This window comes from Bradysia coprophila, unplaced genomic scaffold (genome assembly GCF_014529535.1).
Source record: "Bradysia coprophila strain Holo2 unplaced genomic scaffold, BU_Bcop_v1 contig_24, whole genome shotgun sequence".
Classification (NCBI taxonomy): Eukaryota; Metazoa; Arthropoda; class Insecta; order Diptera; family Sciaridae; genus Bradysia; species Bradysia coprophila.
The window spans coordinates 3,990,385-4,017,330 of NW_023503501.1; the positions used below are offsets into that span (position 1 = coordinate 3,990,385).

General features: G+C 33.9%; 1 protein-coding gene across 1 annotated transcript in view; it reads right to left on the reverse strand.

Annotated features, from left to right (window-relative positions):
- The window catches only part of LOC119077873, a 150,172-nt gene that overhangs the window by 97,905 nt on the left and 25,321 nt on the right, over positions 1 to 26,946 (reverse strand). The window contains exon 2 of the mRNA XM_037185225.1: positions 19,160 to 19,455. Within this exon, the coding sequence (XP_037041120.1) occupies positions 19,160 to 19,330 (171 nt within the window). The 5' untranslated portion in view covers positions 19,331 to 19,455. The remainder of the gene's footprint in view (positions 1 to 19,159; positions 19,456 to 26,946) is intronic.

Sequence of the window (26,946 nt, forward strand, 5' to 3'; positions counted from 1 at the left end):
CATCAAATCTATCCAGCAAATAGAAAAGAAGTAATGCTATAATATGGCAAAAAGGAAAATCAAAAGTTGTCGATTTGAAGTGGTAAACTTTATCTGTTTTGTAGTCACACCGGGTATCTATACATATCTATCTGTCTATAGATCTGTCTATAACGTTGTGTATCTCCACCACACTAAATGTATATATGTATTAAGCGTTAAGGATACATGTAACGGATGGATATGGTACGGAATGAGAATATAATGGGTGGCAGGAGAAAGAATGATGTAGATGAAATGCCTTCGGGTGTTCTTTCAAAAGGTAATTTGTTGAAACAGGGGTATAACCACACGCCAAATATTGAAGAAAATGCTTTTGGCATTTGTATAGTTGCTAAAAAAGACGAGACTTTTTGTCTATGTTATTTTCGTACAAGGCAACAACAGAAAAAAAACGAAAAGAAGAGGAGAAGAAGAAAAAAAATCCTCCGAACGTTCCTTTAAGTGTTAGGTATACATTATTTTCGTTAAAGATATTTTTTTCCTCTCTTATTTTGATGCCTTAGCCTAAGTATTGATGTTATAGATGAGTTTGATGAATACGATTATTTGTGAAGGGAATTTATGTTTGAGTTTCGTTTCGTCGTTTTTTTTAAAGAAAATTTTTGATGTTAACAAAATTTATGGAAAAAGAATCGTTAGAAAATAAAGCAAAGCTTTTCAGTTCAGTATAAATCGTCTTTGTGAATTAAAATATATGCGAGGAGGGTGGATGTGTTTTTTCTTCCTATATATACTACATAGTACATGATCGTAATATGGTCTTGTGAAAAGATAAGTAAATTAGGTTATTTTTCACGACACGGGCAAATTTCGAATAATTTTTTTTGTTGGTGCCTTGTACTTTTCTCACTTCTATCGGTTGATGTATGCTAATGTGCGTTACGGAAATGGACATTTATTATGTTCAAAGGTAATCAACGTGGGAAGCAATAATTAGATTATATACTCTGACGAACGCTGTTTGAGAAATAATAATCAATGAACATAATTTGTTGTGGTGCCTCGACAGCAAAATAGAAAAACAACTCAGAAAAGCAAATCAAAGAACATTTCCTGCAAACACTAGTGGTAATCTTCAATTGAGTTTTTTTAACTGTCGTTATAAGAGAGGTCTATGGGTTGGATGCAGCAGGACCTAATATTAGAGAAATGTTTCACAAATTTCCAAAATATCCATAAATTTCGCTTATTTCACCCAATTTTACTAATTTCACCAAATTTCACGATTTTTCGCTAAGTTTCGCTGATTTCACTAAATTTCACTAATTTGACCTAATTTCTGTCGTAATTTGTATTAACGACTTCTTGAAAAATGTAAAAAAAAACTTTTGGTTCACAAAGTCTCTTATTATTACGGCAGATTTGATCAAATTTCATTAAATTGCAGTTTCACTAAATTCGCAAAACAGTCTTCCAATATTAGGCCCTGGTAGAATGTGTCATTTGTTTTTCCGTCCAATATATCCATTTTCTATTTTACGATATTCTCAAGCTCGCAGCGTGAATTCAAGCGAAGTGAGAATGCGCCAGTTTTCTTTCAAATTTCAGCGCTATTTTTGGACTCCAATTCTCCAAATCTTTGCTACAAAAATAAATAAACTGAAAAAGCTACCGACAATGAAGACACAAAAAAATGATGGGGTTAAACGAACGTCGTTATTATGGCTTGTGTAGCACATGTTAAAACAAATTAAGTAAAAGATTCTGGCTTGCCGTCCGTCTGTGAAAGGTTAAAACTTTGCTCGGTCAGTGCCTATCTATTCTTTTTTGCCTTTACTGCCTCACATTAAAGGCTGTCAAATTAAGCTTTGTTTCCCACTTTTGAACGATAGCTAATGTTTACGTGGGAAACGTTTGTATTTACACAGACTTCAGTAAGATGAGTCCGTATCACGAGCCCTTAACACTTAAGTTTTATCGTAAGGAATTTATGTTGAAATAGTTTCAGCGTTTCTCAATACAATTAATTTGTTGGAATATTGTTTTTCACGCTAAATTTTTGTCGTTAAGTACAAACATAAACTAAACTAGAATTCTTCGGGTGGAGCCAGGCAACCAAAGTAACTTAGAAGTGCTTCACGAATAAATAATTTTCTTTACTTAATCATTAAAATGAATAAGTCCTTATACTTTTCAATTGTTCCGTACACTAGTTGTAACATTTGCTACGGTAACAATTGAAAAAGTGAGTTTTATCTATTCATAAAAACTCAAGTGAAAACTTTCATTCCATCGCGGAATTGTACTCTCGGAATTTGCATTACTCATACCCCTGCTCATACCCCACTTAACAAAACCACAAGTGTTTGGAAAATTGTATGATTCAGAAAGCGCTGTACTATACGCAACGGGTGTATTTTTACTCAACCACTCGACGTTAAGCTTAATTCCACTCACGACTGGAAAAAAATTTCAGTGAAATACTTTACATTTCTATGGAACAAATTATTAGAATGGTGTGATTATTGACCTCGCCTTCGGCACGGACATACACTTTTAACACAAGAAATGTTTCACCGTTCGTCTACAAGAGGAAAGGAATTTCACCCAACAATTTCAATCCAAATAATTCTTCTGGAGAGGCATTACGGCAACAGTTCTCTATTCTCCTTATCTCCAAGAAAATAAAGGGCCGATTAAAAAACTGATTACTGTTCTGGAGTCCTGAGTTTACGTGCTACATGATGACATTTTACTGGACATCTTTCATTGAAACAGAGAATTGTACTCTATCGGTAGAGGAAAGAGAACTGATGCCGTAATCCCTCTCCTGATTACATTATGCGTTACAAAACGAGTGCAACTTTACAATGCGTGCCTGTATCGTAATCTTGATATCTTGAATAGAATGGAGAGGCGTAGATTGGATGGAAATCGTCGGATCATATATTATTTCTCTCGGGGCGTTTTCTTATCTGTCTTCTGCAATGACTAAGAAAAATGTCGAAAAAGAAAACTTTCAGAAGGCGTATATTCAGGTATATTACACAGCTGTCATCAATACTCAATATCATATCAGAAGTCCATAAATTGATTAGTTATTCTATCCGAAATCGGAAAAGAAATCAAGCAAATGAAATATTCGGCAACGATAAGGTGGGAAAGAAAAATATCTCTCAAATTCCGAATACAATCTCTGATTAATTTAACGGCATACACAATACCTCGCAATTCATGCCTTAGTCATCATCACAGTGCGTTTTCGATTATGAATTGCTTTGCAACTCTCTCCCCCCATAAACGACCGAAAAAAAATCATCGCAAAATATGTGTCTTGCATAATCTAATTTTGTATTTTGTATGCGAGCGAAAATATCTTCCTTTTTCTTGTGCTGATTACGATTCTTTCATATTTTTATACCCGAAATGGTATACCGAGCATGGGTGTAGCTAGTTGATCATTTGCATTTTTGGTGAACATTTTAAGGCTGAAGACACACGATCCATTTTGCGTTGCTGAAATCGACAATTATGCTGCGACGCGACATCCATTGTAATCCGATTTGTAGCACAATTGAAAACGCAGCATAATTGTCGATCTCAGCGACGAAAAATTGCTTGTGTGTTTTCGGCCTAAGAAATTTGATAAAAATTGAAAGATCTCTGGGCCTAAAACACACGAGCAATTTTGCGTTGCTGAAATTGACAACTATGCAGCGACATCCATTGTAGTCCGATTTTTAAATCATGATAAACAATGGATGTCGCAGCACAGTTGTCGATCTCAGCAACGCAAAATTGCTCGTGTGTAGCGATTAAAAAATAAAACTGTCTCAATCACATCGCCCAAGCTGCAGGTCCAAGTCGAAATGATTATACTTTGAAAAGCTGTGAATTTTGCGAATAGGCACAGTCACTTGTGCTGTTCATCTTAAAAAAGCGACTGGTGTTTACCAAGTGAAGAAACCGAAGCGACGATAAAGCTCTTTTCATACATAAGCGAAAATCGAGGAGGCAAAATTGTACCATGGAATTTCCAGATTCTGTGAAACATTTTTAACAAAGGTCGGTGGTTTAATGTATGATGTTCCCTATACTTTATAATAAAATATGAAAAGAGAAGAAAAAATGGATGGAGAAAAAAATGAATTTAAAATTGGAATTTTTATTAGCAAGAGTGGGTCCTTTAACGTTTTTTTTTTTCGTTCATTCTTCCCTTCATCGTCTTGGTTTTGTTTAAGAGTTGCTGAATTTGGTTTGGAACAGTTTTTTTTACCCTCTTTTATTGGTGGATGTTCGAGCTGTATATACGTATAGTAGACCTATTTGAATTATGAATATGAAATTCTTGGGTCTGTTAAATATATTTGAATGATTTTTTGTGTTTCACTTCAAGCGAATGAAAATTTTATGGAGTTGGCGGGTGTGGAGAATTTCTTCTCATTTTTTTTTCTGCAAAATTAATAAGGGATTTTTTTATGAATTGCTCTAAATTAAGTCATCAGAAACTTTTGTTGATTTCTTCATCTTCCGAATTCTTATCTATGCTACGGAGATTTTTTTCTTCTTTTCCTTTCTTTTTTTGCATTTGTATTTATTTCAATTTTCAGGGTGTTAGTAAACCATTCAAAATCATCGGTCGAATTGTTTACGACACATTTTACCTGGGTAAAATAAATTCACCGAACATTTTCGCCTTCAATTGAATTAAGTTTTCAGCTAATTGATTATGAAACAGAAAAATAATGTTCCTTGTGCATTTCGCTAAGTGAATGTCACAATCATACCATACCACCCCACTGTTGTAAAACCGGGGCCTGTATGATAGCGTTTCAGCTATACCGAATGTTGAATCCGGAGAGTATTGTGAAAATGTTTTATATGGCTGTGTGAAACAATAAAAACCCTGGAACATAAAGTTCTTTGTATAATTTTATCAAAAGTTTGCAGTAACCTCTCCTCTGCACTAAATGGAAAAGCATCTGCTATTGCTCTTATAAGCTATTTACTATCCTATATTGTATAGTGATTGTGTGTCGTTGCGAAAATACTCTGGGTAAAATATCTTAAAAGTGTATTTTGTGTACAGAGCTTATATTGTAGCACATTGAATGGATTTTAATGAATTTAAAATTTTCCTTTGCCATTGTTTTCTCTTATTAAGACAGAAATAATAGTTTTTAATTTGAAAAGTATCCGAAAGCTATATGCACTACCTATATCTATTGAGCGAATGTACGCACAACATATACACATCGACGGGCAACATAGAATGTCTTTCTATTATGTATTATAACAGTTAAGCTCGCTGTGTGTACTTTGCACTAATAGCTTTCCAACAGCTTTATCGAATGGGTGATGGCTTTTATCATGGCGAGAAATTTTATTATTTTTTTCCTTCTCTTCTCTGTCGCTTTTTTTATATTTTAAATGGAAACTTCTTTGTTGATTTAATTAAGATTTTCTTTTTTGTTTGAAAGTTAAGTGCATGAAGAGAAATTGTGCACGTAATGTTATCTGCCATCGCAATTAACGAAACGTAATAATAGACAACGAAAATATGAAAGTAAAATAAAGCAAGGATTTTGTAGCACTTTGATAGAACACAATTTGGACAAAATACTTTTTAATCTAATTCCCGTCTTAAAAGCTGCCGGCAAAATTCCCAGTTAAATTCATTGACAGGGCAGCGGTGCTTCATCTTAAATAAACTTCCCGGGAAATAGTTCAGCTCGGTAACAAGATTATCGGTTCGAATATTTATCAGTCTCTGCGGAGAGCATGGAATGCAAATATCGTTCTAAACGAAACAGCCAATTATCTTACATTTTCTACGTAACGAGTATACATGATACTCTTTTGCTTCAGTTAAAATAAGAAAAAAAAGTTCGAAACTTTGCACAACTTTGAAATTGAATGCTTTTACCTTGCTTCTTCGGAAAAATCTATTAATTTTTGTATAACATTGGCATTATGATTATCGTTGCTTCTAACTGGAGGGGGAAGCAACTAGAGGAAATGGTGGGACAGGCCTTGGTCGCATAGTAAATACAAAACCAGATTTTTTTTAAATTTGATAAAATCGTCATAAATGTGATCGGTAAAGTAGACCAAATCATCAGCAAATTGTCGGTAACCATAACGAATCGATACGACCCAATCAAAAAACGGCGATCTGCATAACTTCATGTTATGATGAAAGAGAAAGAAATATTTTGACAAGTACCCCAAGGCAAGTTATAAATAACTAGTCTTCGGTCCTCTAGAACCTTGGGTGAATTAGAACAGAAAATCGGTAAAAAGATCGAAATGTCGTTTAAGTAGAATAAATCGTCGGTAATGCAGTTGTAAAGGAGGGAAAATGACTTGATAATTTGACAATCAGCATACATTGAAACGAAAGGATAAACGAAGACGTAAGACATGCATTTGTCTATCTATTTCCCCCTTTCCTTGATGTATAGGGAATCTACAAAGCAGCTGGTAGATGTGATCGAAGAAATTGAATATCGGAAATGAGACACTGGGAAATTCAATAAGCTAAAACGAAGCGCACATTGTGTGTTTGGACGCATTCTCTTTATTAAAATGAAAAACCATTGAACGAAACGTTCTTGGAAAAATCGTTTTTTTTATGAGAATTGAATTTTAAGACTTTTAAGACGAAGTCTGCTTATAACGAAAAAAAAATCCAAAATGAAAAACGTCATAGTAACTGGATCAAATTGCCATTTTCGTATCCCATAATAAGATGTGCAATTTGAGTGATGTGAAAAACCGTTATAAAAAGTCTGCAATATGACGAACGGGATAAAAAAAATCACGGACCGACAATTTGCATTTAATCCGAACGTGAGCTAATGAAATTGTTTTTTGTCGGTGTCTGTTGTGTGGATTTATTTTTCAAATCGATATCAAACCATCGCATGAAGTTCAAACACATAAAAGTTCATTTTTGTTTGATAGTAGAAACCATGGACTATTTTCGGGAAAACATTTTCCAGTATTTTCTTTAATTTTTCTACGATTTCCTTGATTTTCCCATATTTCTTTGAACTTTTCCATATTTTCTTAGACTCTCCCAAATTTTCTTAAATTTTCTTTAGAAAATTCAGGAAATTATAAAAAATATTTTTTCCCAAAAGCAGGACCTGGTAAAACACACAAAAGCTCTCGATACATAAATCCCGAACCTGGTATTGTTATTCACATCACAAATAAAACGCTTCTCAGGAGACCAATGCCTCGAACAATGTGATTGTGATTTTAATTTATGGAAATCTCTCACTGTATGCTAGCGCATAATATAAACGAACGATATACTGAATCAACGTGCAAAAGAGCACACACACACCCTGTATGTTTATTTAATTTTTTTTTTTAATTTATTGCCTCATTTGGTACACAACGCTATAACCTCATAGTAAATGATGTAAAAAGCTTTTCATTGTTGTTCTTCACCAGTGCCAAAATTTATTAGTTAATCAACTTTCTTTTGCCTGGCACGATTTATGCAAATAACACAAAATAAAATAACATCAACAACAACCAGAATATTAAAAAAAACGAATAAATGAACAATGAACCCCCCCGAAAAAAAACTCACATACCCATGCATAAAACATGATCCATATGATTCATTATATGCCGCTGTCTGGGTCTCAGTTCCACAATATATATACATATATATACCTACCCCATACCCCTCATACTGCACGCATAGCATATTTTAAAAAAAATTGTTTGAATTGTTTAAAAAACATAGAGGATACGGCGTAATCACACAAAAAAAAGCAGAAACACATTTTTTATGTCCAATTCAAGTTGCTATTATTATTACGATTTTGTTGTTGTTGTTTCGGATGGCTTATATAATAAGAGAGTAACAAAACAGATTTCATATATTACAGGGAGCTTTATTTTAAAGTTCATTTTTGAATAAATTACCATACCAACCGAAAACCTCAGCATTGTTGCGAATTACGAGAATTGCTGCATAAACTTTTGCAGCACTCAATTATTTTTATTCAAAATTCTGTTTGTTAAAATTGGTATTTTTTTCGTGGGTAGATGATTTGAATTTTAGCATACGTAACGGAGTAATTTTTTATAACAAAGGTAATCAGGGGGTCGTTCAAAAATTATGTCAAGTTAGAGGGTGGTATTGCTCACGACTGACATTGCATTCTGACAAAAACCGAAAGTAAAAAAAACTTTTTTTTTGCTTCTACAAATATTTCGGTAGATCTTTCCATTTTTAACCTCTTAGAAACGGCAAACGTGTCGCGATACAATATTTAAATTTATTACTTCCTCTGCTCAAGGTCTCCAGTTATCATCAACATAAAATCTTTTACTTCATTTGTTTTAACATTCTCTTTACATTAACCGTGGGTCATCGCTCATTTATTTCGCTGTCGTTTGACATGTCGACAATAGATGTATCTGTTTCTAGATACTCTTTCATTTCGTCCTCATTAATGAGAAATGACAAATTTTACAGTATCTCCAAAGGAGAGACCACGAAAAGGACCTGAGTTCTTCGCCCCAATGAAAAGAGAGGTGGAAAATTTCACAGCGTCATTTTTGAACGAGTACTGAATCTGAGACGGTATAAGAGAAATTACAGAGTTCTCGAGGAAGGTTACTTTAGAAACAATTATATGTTCTATGTTATTGCGGAATATTTCTATGGGAACTTTTCACAGTGTCATCCCTAATTGGTTTGAGTATTAAACAGACTCAAGACACTAACACACGCACTTTAGTGAAGGAATTAATTTGGCTAACAAATTGAAGATTGTGTTTTTGTTATTCCGAAACTCTAATAAAGTTCTTGCTCTTGTTCTCGGAAGCGAATAAACCAAATTACCCATTGTACTTCTTATGTTAAATTTATTTGAATTCAATGGGACTGCAGACTTCTTTTGTTCGTTTTTATATAGGAGAGCACGATTGCTCTTCTGTTTCGAATGCCACTGCACTTTTCGATTGTTTTCTTTTTAGCTTGTAAAAGTCCTACGACATGACATAGATGAATAAAAAAAAACCGGTATACGGATACTGCTCAGTCATATTCATTAATCTTCTCTGCATGGCTCATTTTCAGATGCTGCTGTATGCAATAAAATGAAAAGTAGAAGAAAGTAATTTCAACGTCATGAATTTCCACGGAGTGACATTCACTTTTTTTTTTTCATCCCATTTCCATTTCCACCAGACATGTAGAAATACAGGTACACTTCGCAAGCAATAATAAAAGTAAATTATTTCTTTGAAGCTGAACGTTACGTAGAAAGGCACACAGCATGGAAGAAACTTTGATTACGTATGACTTATGCATGGCAATAAAATATACTGAGATACTCAGGTGTACAGCCGACTGGTATACACTAAATATAGTAGCATTGCATAAGGAACACATTCAGATGCTAATGTACTTTCCAGACATTTGCTAATATTATGCAATGCAAGTTGTATTCAGAATAACTACAAATAGGAGTTATGACATTGCCATACAGATAGTGAGGATTATTCATGCTAATTTTGTTTAATTGAAAACGTAAAGCCATAATATTTACTGGAATCAGGAGAAATGTTTTATCTGCCTGTCTTGTGAATGTGTACACAAAGAGACACAAGTGGAACGCGGAGTATGTTCCTTTTGATGACATTCTTTTCAATCATATAAATTTAACATTGCCGTCTGAACAATATTAATAACTTCCTGGTACATAACACAACAACCGACTAAAAGTTCTCAAAATAAACCGAATTCCTCCACAAAAACCAATAAAAATAACTTTCCTCTATTGGATACAATTCTTTCACTTCTTTTGCTCTTTTCTTTGTTGTTGCTGCCGTTGTTGTTGTTGCTAGCTCTTGTCTATTATTTTATATGAAATAATTTTTTTATCTTCTTTAACTCAGTGTTTTATTGCCTTTTGCCACTCGTTTTTTTTTAACTTAGCGGATGAATACCTCAGCACAAAACTTTCATTTATTTTTCTTTTGTAGTAGAGAAAAAAAAAATTCCGGTTGTTCCCTTTCCTCTTTTTAGTTATTTTATACCCGATTGTGCTGTGTGCCACAAACGTGTGCGGGTGGGTTACCTATTACAGGAAAAAGTGAGGGTTCATGTGGGATGAAACGACAACCAACAAAAAAAAATCTCTCAAGTCAGAAAGCTCTGTGTGTAGCTATATAACATACATAAATTATATGTCTCCGGGCACCACTTCTTTCACCAAATGCGAAATGGATTCGGTTCGGGAAATTTCGTTTCGTTAAATTGAATAAAAATGATTGTTACAAAATATAGCTGGATCATAATACAGAGTGTTCAATTCAGTGCAATCTTCATGGACTGAGAGATGTAACAGTATATTGGCTACCAGCATTCGATATTGCAATTTTGTTTATTTCAATTTGAATTTTTATTGGAAAATAGTTTCTTGCAGAGAGTATTAGATACTTGAAATTCTTGAAGGGAGATGAGGTATCAATTTTCCTCATCATTTTTATCAATAAGATATAGGAGACATGCTATTCGCCCCGACACTGGGGTAATAAAAGAATTTGGTTGTTTCGAGGAATAGTTGAATGAAGAAATTGAAGAAATGAGATGTCATCTTAGCGAATTATAAGAAAAATAAATTTAATTTTCTAACTCCGTCACGAACAGGTCAACTATGTTTTATATTTTAATTTATAAAAGAAAACGTCTTCTGACATTACCACTCTATTTTCAATAAAATTTCGATTACTTTATAATTCGCTAATGTGACGTGTCCCGTTTCTGCGTTTAACTATTCAGTTTTCTCGGCAGTCGAAACAGCTGAGAAAACTGTCGGCGAATTTGATTTAATTTATCAGACCAGGGGATAGATCCACCTGCAGCAATACAACAATTTATTCGCCCCGGAAGGTGAATGCAAACTTCGTCAAATAAAAAACCAATAACAAAATGTAAATCTGTAAAGATCGACGTTGCAACCTCATTTTGCCGTCGGGTATTGGATTGATTTTTTTGTAGAATCCATCCCCTGGACGAATAACAATGACACAAAGTCTTTTCGAATTTCCCCCCCGCAAAAGTGTATCATAAAAATTGGTTTCAATTGTAAGTAATTTAATTGATAAATGCGACAGTTGTGTGATAGTTTTGCGGTTACACGGCGAATGAATTCAAGTGATTCAAATTTAAACTTGCAATTTTTTCGTAATAAAGTCGTGCTCAAAATTGTTGTCTTAAAAGTTTGTTTCACTACATAAATAAATGTGTACCTAGAGCAACAGTACAGGCAATGAGTTTGCAATACGTTTGAAGGTTGTAATAAGAATAGATCGGTAAGCAAAAGAAGTAAACTATGCGTCAATTATTCGCTTCATCCTGCAGTCTGCTATGTAATACTCAATTTACATTCCAAATTTTTAATTCTTATTCTTCCGAATATAAAATGAAGATATTCTGATAGAAGCTAATATTTTGAGCTACTCCAACTGCAACTATAAATTCTAAGTATATTTAACATCCTGCCTATTTCCCATATTTAACGCGCTCTTACATTCTACGTATAATTTCCGTTGAAATCTACTGCATGAGAGTGAAACGATGCTTCTTCCACGGAATGTGTATGCAGCCAAAATGTTTTGATATTACCGAAAAGGATTTTGATGACTGAATAATGACACGTTCAGTTCTGTATAGTATTATACCTGACAATCATTTATGTGCGACAGGATTTCATTATGAGATTATAATGAGACAGGTAATTGTTTCATATTTCTTTGTGTAAACTTGGGAGGTCTTTTTAGTATTCTAATTTTTATATTGGCACGGGGTGCAGTGTTACAAGAACAAAAGAAATTGTTCGGGCCATATTTGTCAGATGTGCACTATTGAGGGCTCTGTCTGTGGGGTGTAGATGAAAAATGTAACAAAGTGAAGAAAATGCATACCTTTAAGGTGAATTAGCCTTTGACCGACATAACCGTATAACCGACATCATTTCACTGAGAGAATTGTGAAATTTATGCTTTTTAGCGCTTGAAATGATGGAAGAGCGTCGGGAAAAAAACATTTAAGTCACGGAGTTTTATAAAGTAGCTCTGGGAACACAGGGCCAGTCACGGAGTTTTATAAAGTAGCTCTGGGAACACACGGCCTATTTTCAAAAAAGATTTCATGAAATTCACCAAGAATTTCGAGAATTAAATTTCTTAAAAATTCTTGCCGTTCACTCAAATTTCGAAGAATTTTCAGAAATTCGGAAACTTTTCAGGAATTCGGAGAACTTCCAAGATTTCGGAAAATCTCCAAGAATTCGAAAAATTTCAAAGGGGAATTTAGGGGGGAAATAAATCGCGAAAATATGACCTGCCTTCAGATCCTCCAATTATTTTCAATAAATGTTTTCCTTCTAACTCAAATTAATGGGACAACAAAAATTCAGCGTTCAGCAGCCCTGCCATCAACAATATTCAAATTTTAAAATGACAAACTGCGAGCACATCATTTAAATCGTCATAAATAATATGAAACATTTCCTTTCAAGTTATGAATATTGCAATTGTTATGGAAAAATAAAACATAAAATCGTACAATTTGTCGAAATATCCCAGTCAACAACACAACACCATCCACACTTATCACACAAAAACAGAATAAAAAAAAGTTTTCGAAACAAAAATATGCTTCAACTTAATACTTACTAACATTCTAAACAGAATCAAGGGTGTGGATTTTGTAAACATTTTATAAACTGAGCAGATTTATTACTCATACATGTTCTGTATTGGGATTGTTTTCGTATTCTGTTTTTAGCCCCGTACGAAGTACGAAGGGGCTTATAGGATTACGATGCCGTGTGTAATTGATGGAATTCGAAGCAGACGGTAAGGGCAAAGTGTTTGCCTATGTTCATAGATAACGAATCCGCAATAAAAATTTTGTCTGTCCGTCTGTCCGTCTGTCCGTCTGTCCGTCTGTCCGTCTGTCCGTCTGTCCGTCTGTCCGTCTGTCCTTCTGTCCGTCTGTCCGTCTGTCCGTCTGTCCGTCTGTCACGTCGATATCTTGAGTAAATCAAATCCGATTTCAAAAATTTTTTTTTTCCCTGAAAGGTAGTTGAAATAGTGAGGCTAAGTTCGAAGATGGGCGATTTTGGGTCGACCCCTCCAGAGCTGGGGCCCCATAAGTGCTTTAACGTTTTCCAAAGATTTCTCTGGCCATTTAAAGGCTACACTTGCAAGTGATACATCAAATGAAAGGTATTTACAATACCTATCCACAAAAAAAAAGTTTATGGAAATTGGATGACCGACTCGTGAGTTAGACCCCTTGGTGTGAACTAGGTACAGGGCGGCAATCCGTTTTTGCTTGTAGGTTAGTCAAATTTGAACGGATTTAGATGGATTTTGATTTATTAGATAGGTATTGACCGTACCAATCAGGGAAAAAAAACGTTTATGAAATTCGGTTTACCGGAGCGTGAGCTAGGTCTCTTGGAGTGAGCTTATATGTGGCTACTCGGCCGTACAGTGAAGGTGGTGTTTTTTGTTAATATCTCGAGTAAAATTTAACCGAATTTCATGAATTTTTTTTTGTTTGAAAGGTACTAACGAATGTAAAGCAGCCGTTGTACTTTCCACCTCCTAACAAAATGGCCGTCGGCCGCCATTTTGGATTTTTGTAAAATCAATATAAATAGGTGAAAATGATAATTCCAAAATCACTGATCAGTGGGAAGTGTAGTTTGTGTTACTTTTGAAAGGAACGTCGTACGGGGCTTCGTAATTGCGCTATGCGCAATTTTTAAGACGTACACATTGCATAAGAATTTTACGACGTTTACGGGCGCAATAGGCTTACGGTAAGAGTAGGGCGACGGACGAAGTAGGGTCACGTGCGCAATAGATGTACGGGTTTGTACGGGGCTCAGTCGCAGCAAACGCTCCGACTGTTCTGACGGCTCGTTTTTTTCTTCGTTCCACTTTTTTTTATTGTCACTTGCGTGTCTTGCATTTTTCAAATTTTTCTCCAGAGATTTTTCGAAGAAAATTCAATTTAATCAAAGTTTAGTTTTTCTATTTCCAAACGGGATTTAAAATTTACATATTGAGACGTTATATTCTCTCGGTATATGTATTCTGTTTTATGTCCGTGTATGCCAAAAGATTTATATTGTTTTTACTTTCTCAAGTTCTATTTGACATTTTTGTGGATATAAATTTAGATCTCGGTTTGTTTTTTCCTCGCCTTCGTTCTCCTAAACTATAAACGAGATATTACAGATTAAAGTCATTTTGTGTGGTTGCCCGTTGTAAAATGGTTTTCTCTAATTAATCACCAGTGATATCTCTCTATAATGTGCAAATGATGTAAATAAAATTCAATCTTTATAGGAAAATTAGACACATTGGATGTATCGTTCGGACCATATTTCAGTCTCGTTTATATCGTCAACTAAATCGCTTTAATCGCGCTGGATACATTTCGAGAATAAATAAAAATGAATGGCAAAACGTCCAGCCTTCCAATAAAATGCAAGTCTTTCCATGACAGGGAATTTCTAATCCATTTTAAGTCGGTCAATTTATTCTTTTTTATAATAAAATTTGGGTCGAAACGCTTTGTCATGATGATAAAGACTAGATTTGCTAGTTATGTATAAAGTTGTTTCAAATTGTAATGTTAAACTGTTAAATTTTTTTGTTCAATGTGAATTGAAGGAGTTGACAGCGCACAGGATGGACAATGTGTCGATGAACAGTTTTTAATTCGACTTAGAAAGACTTAAAAGAGCAGAAGTTTTTTGTCAGTGATACAGCTTAAGTATACCTTTTATATTCGCTGCGGCTTATGCTGCAAAACAAATCTGTTACAAAAAATATTTGTATCGGATCAGTATCATTATAAGTAATAAGTCATGGAAGTAATAGATTTTGACGATACTTTAAACAAAATTAGTAAAGATTTAATGATGTGAACACAAAGAGGATGTTCATTGTCGAGTTGAGTATATGAAAACGAATGGTACAGCCACAAAGAGGACTTTGACAATTCGTGTATCCACTATGTCGGAAGAAAGACTCTACGATATCAAACTCTAAATCCTGATTTTGTTTCTTTCCTAAGGGGCTATTTCATTCGACTGCAGCGTCAAAAACGAAAGAAAGAAACTCTGGTCAATGTTTCTTTATACAACAAAATGTATGTTAAAACTAATGAAGTAAAATATTGTGTACGAAACTTTTGAAAATACTTCCATCAATCGCTATAAAAGACTTGCTAAGACGTGTCGCAGTTATGCTTAACGTCTGTAAAAGGTTAAGTATATGATTTTTCAATACGTATTCTAATAAGGATACAATAGGGTGGCAGGTAGGAGGAATGAAAAATATGTAATATCGAGAACATCATTTTTGAATATTTTAGACTTTTAGAAAGATTGAGAAAAAAAAATTAAGGGACATAGTAGATTCCATCTAAAATTTTTGGAACCGTAGAAACCAAGTCCAAAATCTGTCATTAAATAGTAAATGAGATTATTTTTGAAAAAGAAATAAAAACGAGCACATCAAAGACAAACACGAAACTATCCCATTGAGAAAGGAAATGGCTGGTAACGTTACTTTGAAATATTTAAACGAATTTACATCCGGTTTTTCTTTCTTTCAGCTTTTCATATTTTTCCATATATATAGCAACGACTGTATCATATACACCGTAGACATAAAATGTAATAAATAATCTTTTCTTCAGATTTTTCGTTTTTATTTTTCCCTTTTCCATATTATATTCCCCGACTCCACGTTTTATTATAAAACATTATACTTCCTCCATCACTATAGGTAATACGTATCCCTCACATACAACAACACATACACACTGGAAAATGTTTCATTTCCCCCAGAAATCAATTTAATTACATGAAAGACAGATATTCTTCTTCGCTTTGACATGCACGCAACCTTTTTTGATAATCAAATCAACGGAAAAATTTTCTGTTTTGTTGGATCTATAATATTTTATACGGAATACATCGATAAATATTACATTATACCGTTCGGAAGATATGGGAAGAAAAATCATCGAAAATACATTTTTTTTTCTCTTGCCAATGTTTATAAATATAAATAATAAATCAATTGGCTTTCTTGCTTATAAAAAGAATAAATATTCTTCTTCTTCTGCTTCCTCGTCTTCCTCAGCTACACACCCGAGCGTGCACACGCTTTTATGCTCCTTCCCACATATATATATATATATATATATAAACGATATCCGACGAATACACCTTGAAAACGTGTTTGATTGTTTACTTTGACGTGAGTGAATGGAAAACTTTATCAATTTTCTATATGTAATATTTTGTATAAATGTGGCCTGGTTAGGAACATATATTCCAATTCCATGCGGTAAATGATTTCACTTTGTAGTACAAGCGAAGTTTTCTTTGATAGAAACTTTCCATTTATATTTGTTATTAACTTTCGTATAATAATTTATATTCCGTTGCCAGCATACGGAATATTAAACAGGAAAAATAGCAAAAAATTTTGATGTTCCCGACAAAATCGTTGGATTTTTAATTTGGCTTCATTTATTTTTCAATAAATAACTTTGATGATAAGCAAGTGAAAGTGGGCAGAACCAAGTTTCTATTTGTAGATCAAAAATCTTGTACTTCACCTGTTAACTGGAATATAATATTCCACAAGTTAGTGATCGTTCATAAAGTATATCAAGCGTGGAGTCTACATGTATCTCACCATACTTTATACTTTATGAATGGTCCCTCATCTAGAAGTATTAACCCATTCATGCGGGACAGAAGTTTTCACAAGATTTTTTTGGTCGACGAAAAGGAGAGCTGTATTTCCATCCATAATTCTCTACTTCTGCCATATTTGTACTAAGAAGAATGTTGGATTTTAATAATTTAGGATTTTTCAGAATATCTTAGAATCGCCAAGTCAGCACGAATATTTGTGACATTCGCCTAGGTTGCAGCGATTTATCGGGCGCAAAATTAGGGGAAGCAAGTTTCTCTTAAAGAAAATAGTTTAAAAACAAAGCCGGTAATGAAAATGGATCCCGACATTTTTATACAAATACTCTGGTAGAAAAATTGTGAGCCTACCAACGTACTCATGTGGGTACTGAGTAATCGGCACATGCCAATTATCCATTAGATATCATTTTGTCATGATGTGCAATTGCATAGAGAGACGAGAACTGTTATTCAGTTTTAGAACCGTAGATGAAGAAAGTTTTAAATAAAATTGAGTTTATATGGGTTGAAAAGTCAGATGTTTCATTTGGCTACGGTATTTCTCTGCCTTCTCCGGTTTTCCTCATCCGCATATTTTTTCCTGAATTTAATTTTTTCACGATCAGACGAGCAGACTCTATTTTCTGTATTACATCGACTAGCCCAAGTCGTTCAGTAGTATCCCGTCTGTTTTCAGGCTAAGTCTTCTCAAACAATAGCACAAAGTTTATTGTTAGGGGCGTACAATAAATGTAATAACTTATTATATCACAGCTGAATCGTATGTACGGTTGGATAAAATGTAATTTGTGAGTTAATAAAAAGAAGTTTAAGTGGAATTCATAATTGCGAATTGCGAGATAGTTTATTGTTATGTAATGCACATATTGCAAAGAATGGCGGATACATTTTGACGTGCACAGTTTTCCATTTTGCTGGGTTTCACTTAAAAATTCTTGTTACCGTGAATTGTATACTAGTAGCTGAAGCATTTTAATAAGATCACAATTATGTTCACATGGAAACGGAGTATCTCACGAATGTAAGGCAATGGGAGAAGTCACTATACGTATACCATTTAATTGTGTCTAAACTGCTTTCAATATATGCATTGCAAGAAAACTAATAAATTCATAACGAAATTGTTCGTGTAGAAAAATGTTTTGGTAAAAACTAAATTGAAGTACGAAAAAAGAAGACTTATCAGACGAGAAGCTCTTTTTTCATAAAATTAACCGTTTGCCTTGCGTTTCGTCTTACCAGCAGTGAAACTTATAAATTTACAATGAAGTATCTGAAACCGGCTTAGGGAAGACAATTATTTTCGTCTGGGTATTCTTCGAACAGAACAGCACTCTCACAATACAACAAAAATAAAACCTCTTAGTAAACAGCAGTACAGATTATTAATTCTTATTGCGAGAGAGAACGTAGAGAAAGCAATCGGAGACGTACTATAAGTTGCAAGTTGCTTCTTCTTTTTTTCTTCTCCCTCAATTCAATTTTATTAAAAGAACATTATGCCGTATTCAACGATGTAACCCATAAAATGTTCCTTGCACAAATAAATCGGATTAAATTTATTCCACATCTCCAATGCTGGAAATATAACATTTTGCTTTCGCTGTGTCGTCGACAGTAAGGGCTTTTGTGTACTTAAAATAATTAGTTCATAGGAGGTCATTCCATTTATTCAACATTATCCGATACGTATACAGTAACAGGAGAGGGGGATGACATTGTTTCTTATCTTTATTACCTATCTCAACACACAACAGACGAGAGTATAAAAGCTGGATGCTTAATAATTCAAACGAACATTTATCCATCCGATTTCACTCTCTATTTAGAATTTGATTGCTTAATGCAATATTATCAATAATTAACATAAAAGCAGCAAAAGCAGCGTCCAATTACACAAACAGAAATGCTCTGACAATTCAAAATCATTATAGAAATGGAAGATCTAATTGAAATTCAAATGGAGTGTAAGTGTCTTTTCTGGTGGAATTACCTTCAAGCGAAATGAATTCCAAATAATTAATGTGGATGAGGAATTCAACGTTTATGTATATAGGACTTGGCGCTCGTGTCGCAAAACTAATTAGATAAACACTTTGCAGACAGGATTTTCGGCGAAGAAGCGGGAGGTGTGCATATAGTTTATGTTTCTTTTATGCGGATTTGGCGAGAAAAAGAATTTATTTCAAGATTAAAGGGAAATTAATTTAGCACATCAATTGATCAGCTTCAATTGGCATGTGATTATTCCGAATGGATTTATGAGCCTAATTACATAATTCTTTCTGCCATTTTTTCCCATTTTTCTTTCATTCGTTTCCCGCTTTTAATTAAAAGCAAAACGAAGGCCACAAAAAATAAAATAATTGTTCCAAACTCACCGGCATTGCTTCACACATTTCGGCGTCCGTTGGTAACTCCAGTATACATTTGGTTGATTCCTGTAAAAATGTTGGTCGCGGCGGTGGTGGTATTAAAAATACGGGCGGTGGTCCAGGCCCCCAGCATTCATTTCCACATTCCTCGTTAGCCGAATCTAACATCTCCCACATTAATCTGAATTAATGGGGGCGACTTGCTTAGAAACCGCTCGGCGATGCGTTATGCATACGTGTAGATATTTTTTGGTCTTGACGTTTCGGCCAGCGGACACTGTCACAGTGCATTCGTCTGAAATCTGAGAGAAAGAAAATTGTTAATTACTGAAATGGAAGTGAATTCAGTCTTAAAAGAAGTCGACTTAAATTATACGTTTTCATGGAATTTTATACTTTCAGCAGAAAAAGGGTTGTGGTAAACGTTTTATTGTCTGCCCCAAGCGAAAGTTGACCATGATATAGGATTTTGTCCATCGCGAAAATGTTTTCTCGGTTGATTTTATTTGAATGTCTTTGTGATAATCAACTTAATTAACTTGAAGCAGGCCAGAATATATTGGTTGCCAGGGCTCATAGTTGAGAATTTTAATCCTGAAAAGTTCTGAAAAATTCAAATTTTTTTCAGAAATCTTGTGGAGTTCTTCAGAATTAAAATTCCCAAAAACTAGCCCTGTTGTATGCTACACATTTTATTAATTCGGAAACAACATTGTCATAATCGAAAAAGCCACTTGCTTCGGTTACTGTTTCTCGGCAGGTGTAGTTTGATAACTCGCTTCCCGATATAGAAACTCTACACTCGTCGAAAAGACAGTTACTAAAGCGTGTTGCTCACACACGAGTGAGTTTGCTTTCATTACAAAATTGTTTCCTGATTACTTTCGCAGCCTCCAATGTAATGTACTAGTTACAATATAAGTCAGCATCATTCAAACAATGAAAGAGTTCAAAGTAATCATAAAACATATTCTGCTTTTATTCGGAATATACGTATAATGCAGGTCAGACCATCGTTGAAGGAAGAGAGATGTTTTTTTTCTTTCAATGAAATCTGTGGCACATTAAGCAACGACCGTTTTTTTTTCTCTCTGTACGTCAGACTCTAATAGAATCAAATTTAAACTCTAATATATATCCCGATAAAATTACTTCTTTCAACTTCATTTCAATCTCTTTCCATCAACGCTGGTACGTACGATGTATAGAGCTAATTTTACGTGGCGCATATTTGAATAATGTTATGAAAACTCAAAACTTAGATGTTTTCACTTTGCATCGACGATTATGCGCATAATATGAAATGTTTTTGTGGAAAAGTTTTTCGTAAAATTCGAAAATTTAAGCAGAGCATTTTGTTGGAGTATAAAAAAGAAAACTTTTTCAATTCAATTATGAACATTACGGACATTATTTACAAACAGTGCATGATAATTTCAAAACTATACTGTGTGTCGTGTGGCATTTCAGGGAAAAGTGTTTCATTCAAGGCATGTGGTTTTTTTCCTGGTATGGCATAATATTTGCCAGCAGAAGAAGAAAAACCTGAAAATTGTTTAGCAGTTTTAATATAATCACTCTAAATTACAGTTAAGCAGTACAATTTGAACTTTTTGAATATTATTCAAAACGGTATGATACATGCAAAGTATTTCTATCTGTGGTATTTCTACAACGAAATGAAAACCATTACACGGAGATAGAACCTCAGTTTAGTCATAGACTATGACTCATAGTGTTTTTGTATAGGCTGTCCATAAATATCCTCCTCTGATTTTTGGACTCTTCGTTTCGTTTTAGAAACTGTAAGCTTTTATCGCTATTCACTCATTAAATCTTCTACTTCTGTTGTTCAAATTATTGCCTACAGTTCTTGTACTTCAATTGTTTTAACATATTACTTTTGCTGTATTTTGAGCAAAGGTTAAAAATGCTTTAAGAAAACACCGAGATAACATTTCAATACAAAGTGTAAAGACGGAGGCTAGATAAGATTAGAGTTATGGGGAAGATGTTTCCTGAGCAACCATTATACCAGACAAATTTTCGTCGAGAAATTATTAAGGCACTTTTGGACGTAAGGACGTATGTGTTCGTACTCCAGTCTCCGGTACCAGACCACGCGAGCATACTGGTTCACTTAACCAATCTATTCTGTGGCGATTATCGGTCAGATTAAGACATTGTAACACATTAAATGAAAATAATGAGACACTACAAGTGTGTACATCGTTGCAGCTACCAAACATGGGCGTTGCCCATGTGCTATAAGACATATTCGCTAAAAAAAATCTACGTGGAATTTGTCAGACACAGGAACCGAATGCGGATCATTTTGATGGATACGCAACCACGGAGCCATTCCACCCGTTGTATAACTTCTGTTCCATTTGTGGGTCTTATAACTTCTGTTCCATGTAAATGAATAGGCCTGGCAAATTGCGAGTTGTAACTCGTTAAAACATTTTCGGAAAACAAGAGAAAAGCTTAAACATTCCGGGAAATGGTAATTGAATTTTTCCGACAGGGTATCCAACATATATTTCGAAAATCACATCAATCAATTTATTTATGCAACTGCACATATTAATTAAACCCCCAACTACCTAAAATAATATATTGATAATAAGCTACCAGTTTCCCATTCAGATTACAGTATAATAACCGAAATTCGACGTATGCACGCATCGAATGCAAACATGATGTGCAATTGCATACATACATACACTCACTGGGAAAATTTTAACTTTATTATCACATTAATTATTCACATGAATAAAACATTCGATGCGAATATCATCGTCCAAAATCTATAATGTATTATCGTTGCGTTCCGTCTAGTATCAAAATGATGATCATGAAACGAGTGTCGATGTGTATGGATTGGATGTAGTATTGTAGTAGCCATTCATATTGTTCATTTGTTCAACAAAATTCATAAGTATTGCGATGCCTCCACTAATTACGAGTAATAATCAATAGATTGCGGGTCGAGATAGGTTCTTCCATTCAATAGAATTTTTTTTCCAATTTGTAATTTCATTGATAGTTTTGCTTTTGTTAAAGAAAAAAGGCCCATAGAATCGTCCGGTCAAGTGGTAGTTGGTACATTCAATTTATCTTTTATCCACTTTTCATTAAATATTAACGAACGTTGTGCGGATATATCTGGATGGCCAAACCATCATTTATAATGACACAGTAATATTACATTAAAATTTAGTGGACGGAACCGAATAGTTTAAATTTTTAGTGAATAATATGCCTGCCTATTTGACTATACCTTAATGAATAAATTTAATGCACAAAATTCTAAATGTTATTCGGACAACCCACACCCGAAACAACATACATATAATCATATTACACACATGGAGGAATGGAGTATAATAGATTGTTTGGGTATCAAAATTCAGCGATGGGTTATGTGACCTAAATAAATTTTCATTTCCAAAATTTCAACAAAAGGTTGCCGGTTGGAAATTTTTGGCGAATTTAGCGTAATGAAACGGATTTGGTTGGACTTAAATTAAAATTTCAACACCTGTAATTATTGTGATGATGCTGGGAATGGGATGATTTAAAAGAATGTTACCCATACATTATGTTGAAAGGCATTGCGGGGTTTTCTTTTTTTATCTACTACTGGCTGTTGATACTGTAGTAAGAAAAACATGAACTTGAAAAAAAGGGGAAAATTTGAATTGATTGTGTGGGCACATCAGTTCTAAGCCGATTGTTGAAGGCCTAGATCACTTCAAATTTAAAGGGTTGATTTCGTTAACTAACAGCAAGCATATCAGTAGTTTTACTGATCTATGACTACATTAGATCTAGGGATTTAATACCTTGGAACGAAATTCAGAAATTGTTCTCACTGACCGATCCACTGTATGCCAGTCTCAACGATCATCTCAGCAGATTAGGTCGACGTACCAACGATTTTGCAGCCTTAGAACATCTTTAGCATCAAGAATTGAATGTTAAAACAAATGAAGTACAAGATTTTATATTAAGGATTATTCAATAATTTGAACAACAGAAGTAGTAGATTTAATTATTGCAAAGTAGATAATGGTTTAACGAATGAACAAATGAACTAGAGAGAGCCTGCACCTCTAACTATTGTTTAAGAGTGACGAATCTGTGGGTATACCCATTCTAACTAGTGGTGAACACTCGACAATTTTACAACATTTTTCAATTTTATTTGTGTCTTTTTTCTCTCGTTAACCACACTTGTTCGAACTATTCCGTCTAAATTTCCGTAGAACTCTTCGAATGAATCAAATCACAAAAGTAAACATTTATTCATACCAAAAGAACACTTCACTACACATATAAAATTCACATATTAGATTTTAAGGGTTGGTTCTTCCTGATTATAATTTTGTTTTTACGTATGGATTTTTGAAGTACATACACAGTCTGCAACTACTGTTTTATGTTCAGTTTGCGGTAAATGTTTACCGAGAAGAAGCTGGCGAATCTATGCTTTCCGTAAATGACGGCCAGACCAGTGAATATTTTAATAATTTTTCTTCCTATCTCTTAACTCAAATCCAAATATTTAAAATATTTCTCTCTATGTATGTGCGTATCCACTTGAGGATTACATTACACATCAAATAACTGAAATATTAGTCCAACACTCCTCTTGAATTTGTGTGCTTTTTTAGTTGGAGAAATCCCTATGGGTTTGCGACAAATTGGAAATTAAAAAGTGGTAGCCGACTGTTTAAATAATTGAGTAAGGCGCACATTTCGTGGAATTGATAGAGATATTACTTATGAAGTAGGGATGCATGTTAGAATTATACAATGCTATTGGAGTAAAGCAGATGAAAAACGACAGCTGCCAATATCAGCAACTGCTTGTAACTTAACCGATTAAACCATTTTATGTCGATGAAAAACCATTACAATTATACCAGTCTATCATACAATTTTACTCGCTTTTCTCCGAATTTCCCATTATTCAGTTGAAATTTGCTTAACTGTTTATAATATTGATTTCAAATTCTGCTACTACTGAGGTTGTACAAGATTCAATTAAATATTAAACTGAAACAGCGAAACATCGAGACATTTTACGAAGAATGCAATTTCAGTGAAATGTTACATTGCACCCAAAAACACCACACACACACACACACACACATATCCTTGCCATTATTTCTTGTAAACGTTTTTCCATTGTTGTTTACGAAATGCAAGTGTTAGGAAGTGTGGTGTGCTCGAAAACAATAATGAGTCTGTAACCAGAAGAGGGTTAGAAACAGCATATTATATATATGAGGGACGTACGGTGTAAACATATTAGATTTCCACATTATTAAAACAAAATGAGAGTGCATTAAATGGGCGATATATGTTCACAAAAACCATTATTAATTTTCGGTTTTAAAAATGAGTTCGTCGGTATATATAGGGATACCAATTCGATATGCTTGCATAAAAGGGATGATTGGTCACGACATACAGTTAATTTATCTCAAAATTCATCCTCGTCTAGAAAAGAATAAATTGAAGAAGAAACAAAATTGTCAGAAATTAAATTATCCATTTGTTTCACAATTTAAAAAGACTTGAAACGGAACACGTACACCAATCCCACCCAGCTAAAACCAATTACACCTTAACACATGGTTAATAGACGTACGTAATAAAAATGATATTTCAATAAGTTGAACATCTTCAACATGAATAAGAAAAAAGAAACAAGAATGGTACCTATCGTGTCTAGATATACGAAGCTACACAAAACCATACACGACCAATATATGTATAATAGGATGACTGTAGTTCGATTAACAACACAAAAGAGATACTTGCCTTTTTTTCCGAAAATGAGATGCTGAGTGGAATGATTTATAACTTTGTTTGCATGCATGTAACAACCAAATTTATTTGAATTTTACATAAATTTTTCCTTATTCGGTTTTGAACATTTCACTGTTAGATTTTCTGATGTTTAACATGAAAAATTTCTCCTTGGTTCATAAAGAATACATCGAAGAAGAAAAAAAAAAAACAAAACCGAAACGACTACGAAGAGCAGTAGATATATTCATAAGATCTCTGTTTTATTACATTGCTGTGTGTTGTAGGTAGGTAATAGAGAGGCTTTTACTATTAAAAGATAAATACAAAAGGTTTCGTGAATGGGATAATTATGTGGAATAATTCTCGTGAATAGGTTTTTTAAATAGCAGTCAAGGGAGTCATGTGAAAATAAATTATGGAGAGGTAATCATAAATTTCAAGATGTTTACAATGTATAACCGAATGCTCCCTTCATGGATGTGTTTTGATGTGTGTTACTAAAATTTGAATTTTTCTCTTCTCGGATTTTACTGCAAAAGATTACGCACAATTTTACGACGCAAAATTGCATATCGTTCGTTTGTTATCTTATTTCTTCCAAGGGAAGAGGAAAGGGGAGTCTAAGAAAAAATAAAACCGGAAAGTTTGCATCTACGCTCCCCGGAGAGGAAATCATCTTTAACCTATTACAGACAGCTATCATCTGTTATTGATAACGACTACATAGGAATAATTGACAACACCTGTCTAAAAGTGGTTTTATAATATCAAAAGAATGTTGAACAAATTGAAGTAAAAGATTTGAAAACTAAATCCCTAGATCTAATGTAGTCATAGATCAGTAAAACTACTGATATGCTTGCTGTTAGTTAACGAAATCAACCCTTTAAATTTGGAGTGATCTAGGCCTTCAACAATCGGTGTTGAATTACGATAATAAATGGTAAAATCCAACGTACTCCATCGAGTAGTAGTGAGAAAGAATCAGTATTGTTACAATAGCTAGGCTGAGCTAAAATTCTTATTTAAACGAAATTCCATACTACAAATGAAAACGATCAGTGTAAGAATTGATTCAACAGCTAGTCATCTGTTATCGACAACGTCGTCAAAAATACGGAATAACGGGATACAGCAAAATGTATACTGAACGTGCAGATGTACAAGATTTTTCATCAAACACAAAATACTTTATACAAGAGAAGTATACAGATCCTGCCGTAATGTGTATACGCTAGCTAATTCAACCAAAATTTAAGGTAATTTTATAGAAATATAGAGAGAAAGTGTTCTAATGGCTTCTTGTCTGAAGTGCTCAACGGATACGGTTTTTTTTAGCATTCTGTTCCACTACCCTTCTTGATTTAAAACTTTCTAACATTGCTCTGCTTTCAATATTAACCTTAATAAATATTGGGATATTTTGGAATTGATGAAGACCGACAAGAGAGCTTCAGTATTTGTAGTATCAGAGAAAGTAATTTTTTCCGACGAATTTATTTCTTTCTAATTTTTCTGATATACATCAATAAGATGAAAAATGCCATTGCACATCGTCCAATTTGGAAATCGATTTTCGTGAATGCAAATAGCTTGATGCCAACATGAATAGATGGATATCTGATGAGAATATTCAATTTAAAACGACCTATTCGAATTAACCAAATGAAATTGAACATTTCAAAACCAATAAAAAAGAAAACGCTAAGAGTGGCGGCCATTCGATTTTATCGATTTGTTAAATTGTTGTTCAGTTTCATTGTAAATACAAAAAATTTCTGAGAGACGATAGTTAATTGTCTGGAATTGTGAAATACTAAAATTAGAATTTATGTTGTTTTGCTCAGCATATCAACAACTCAGGCTGTAAAGACCCACACATTATGTGCTATGTTGCTAGAAACCAGCCATAAATTGTTGATAGTCCATAAGGTTAGGAAAATTACCATTTTATAGGAGTGTACAAT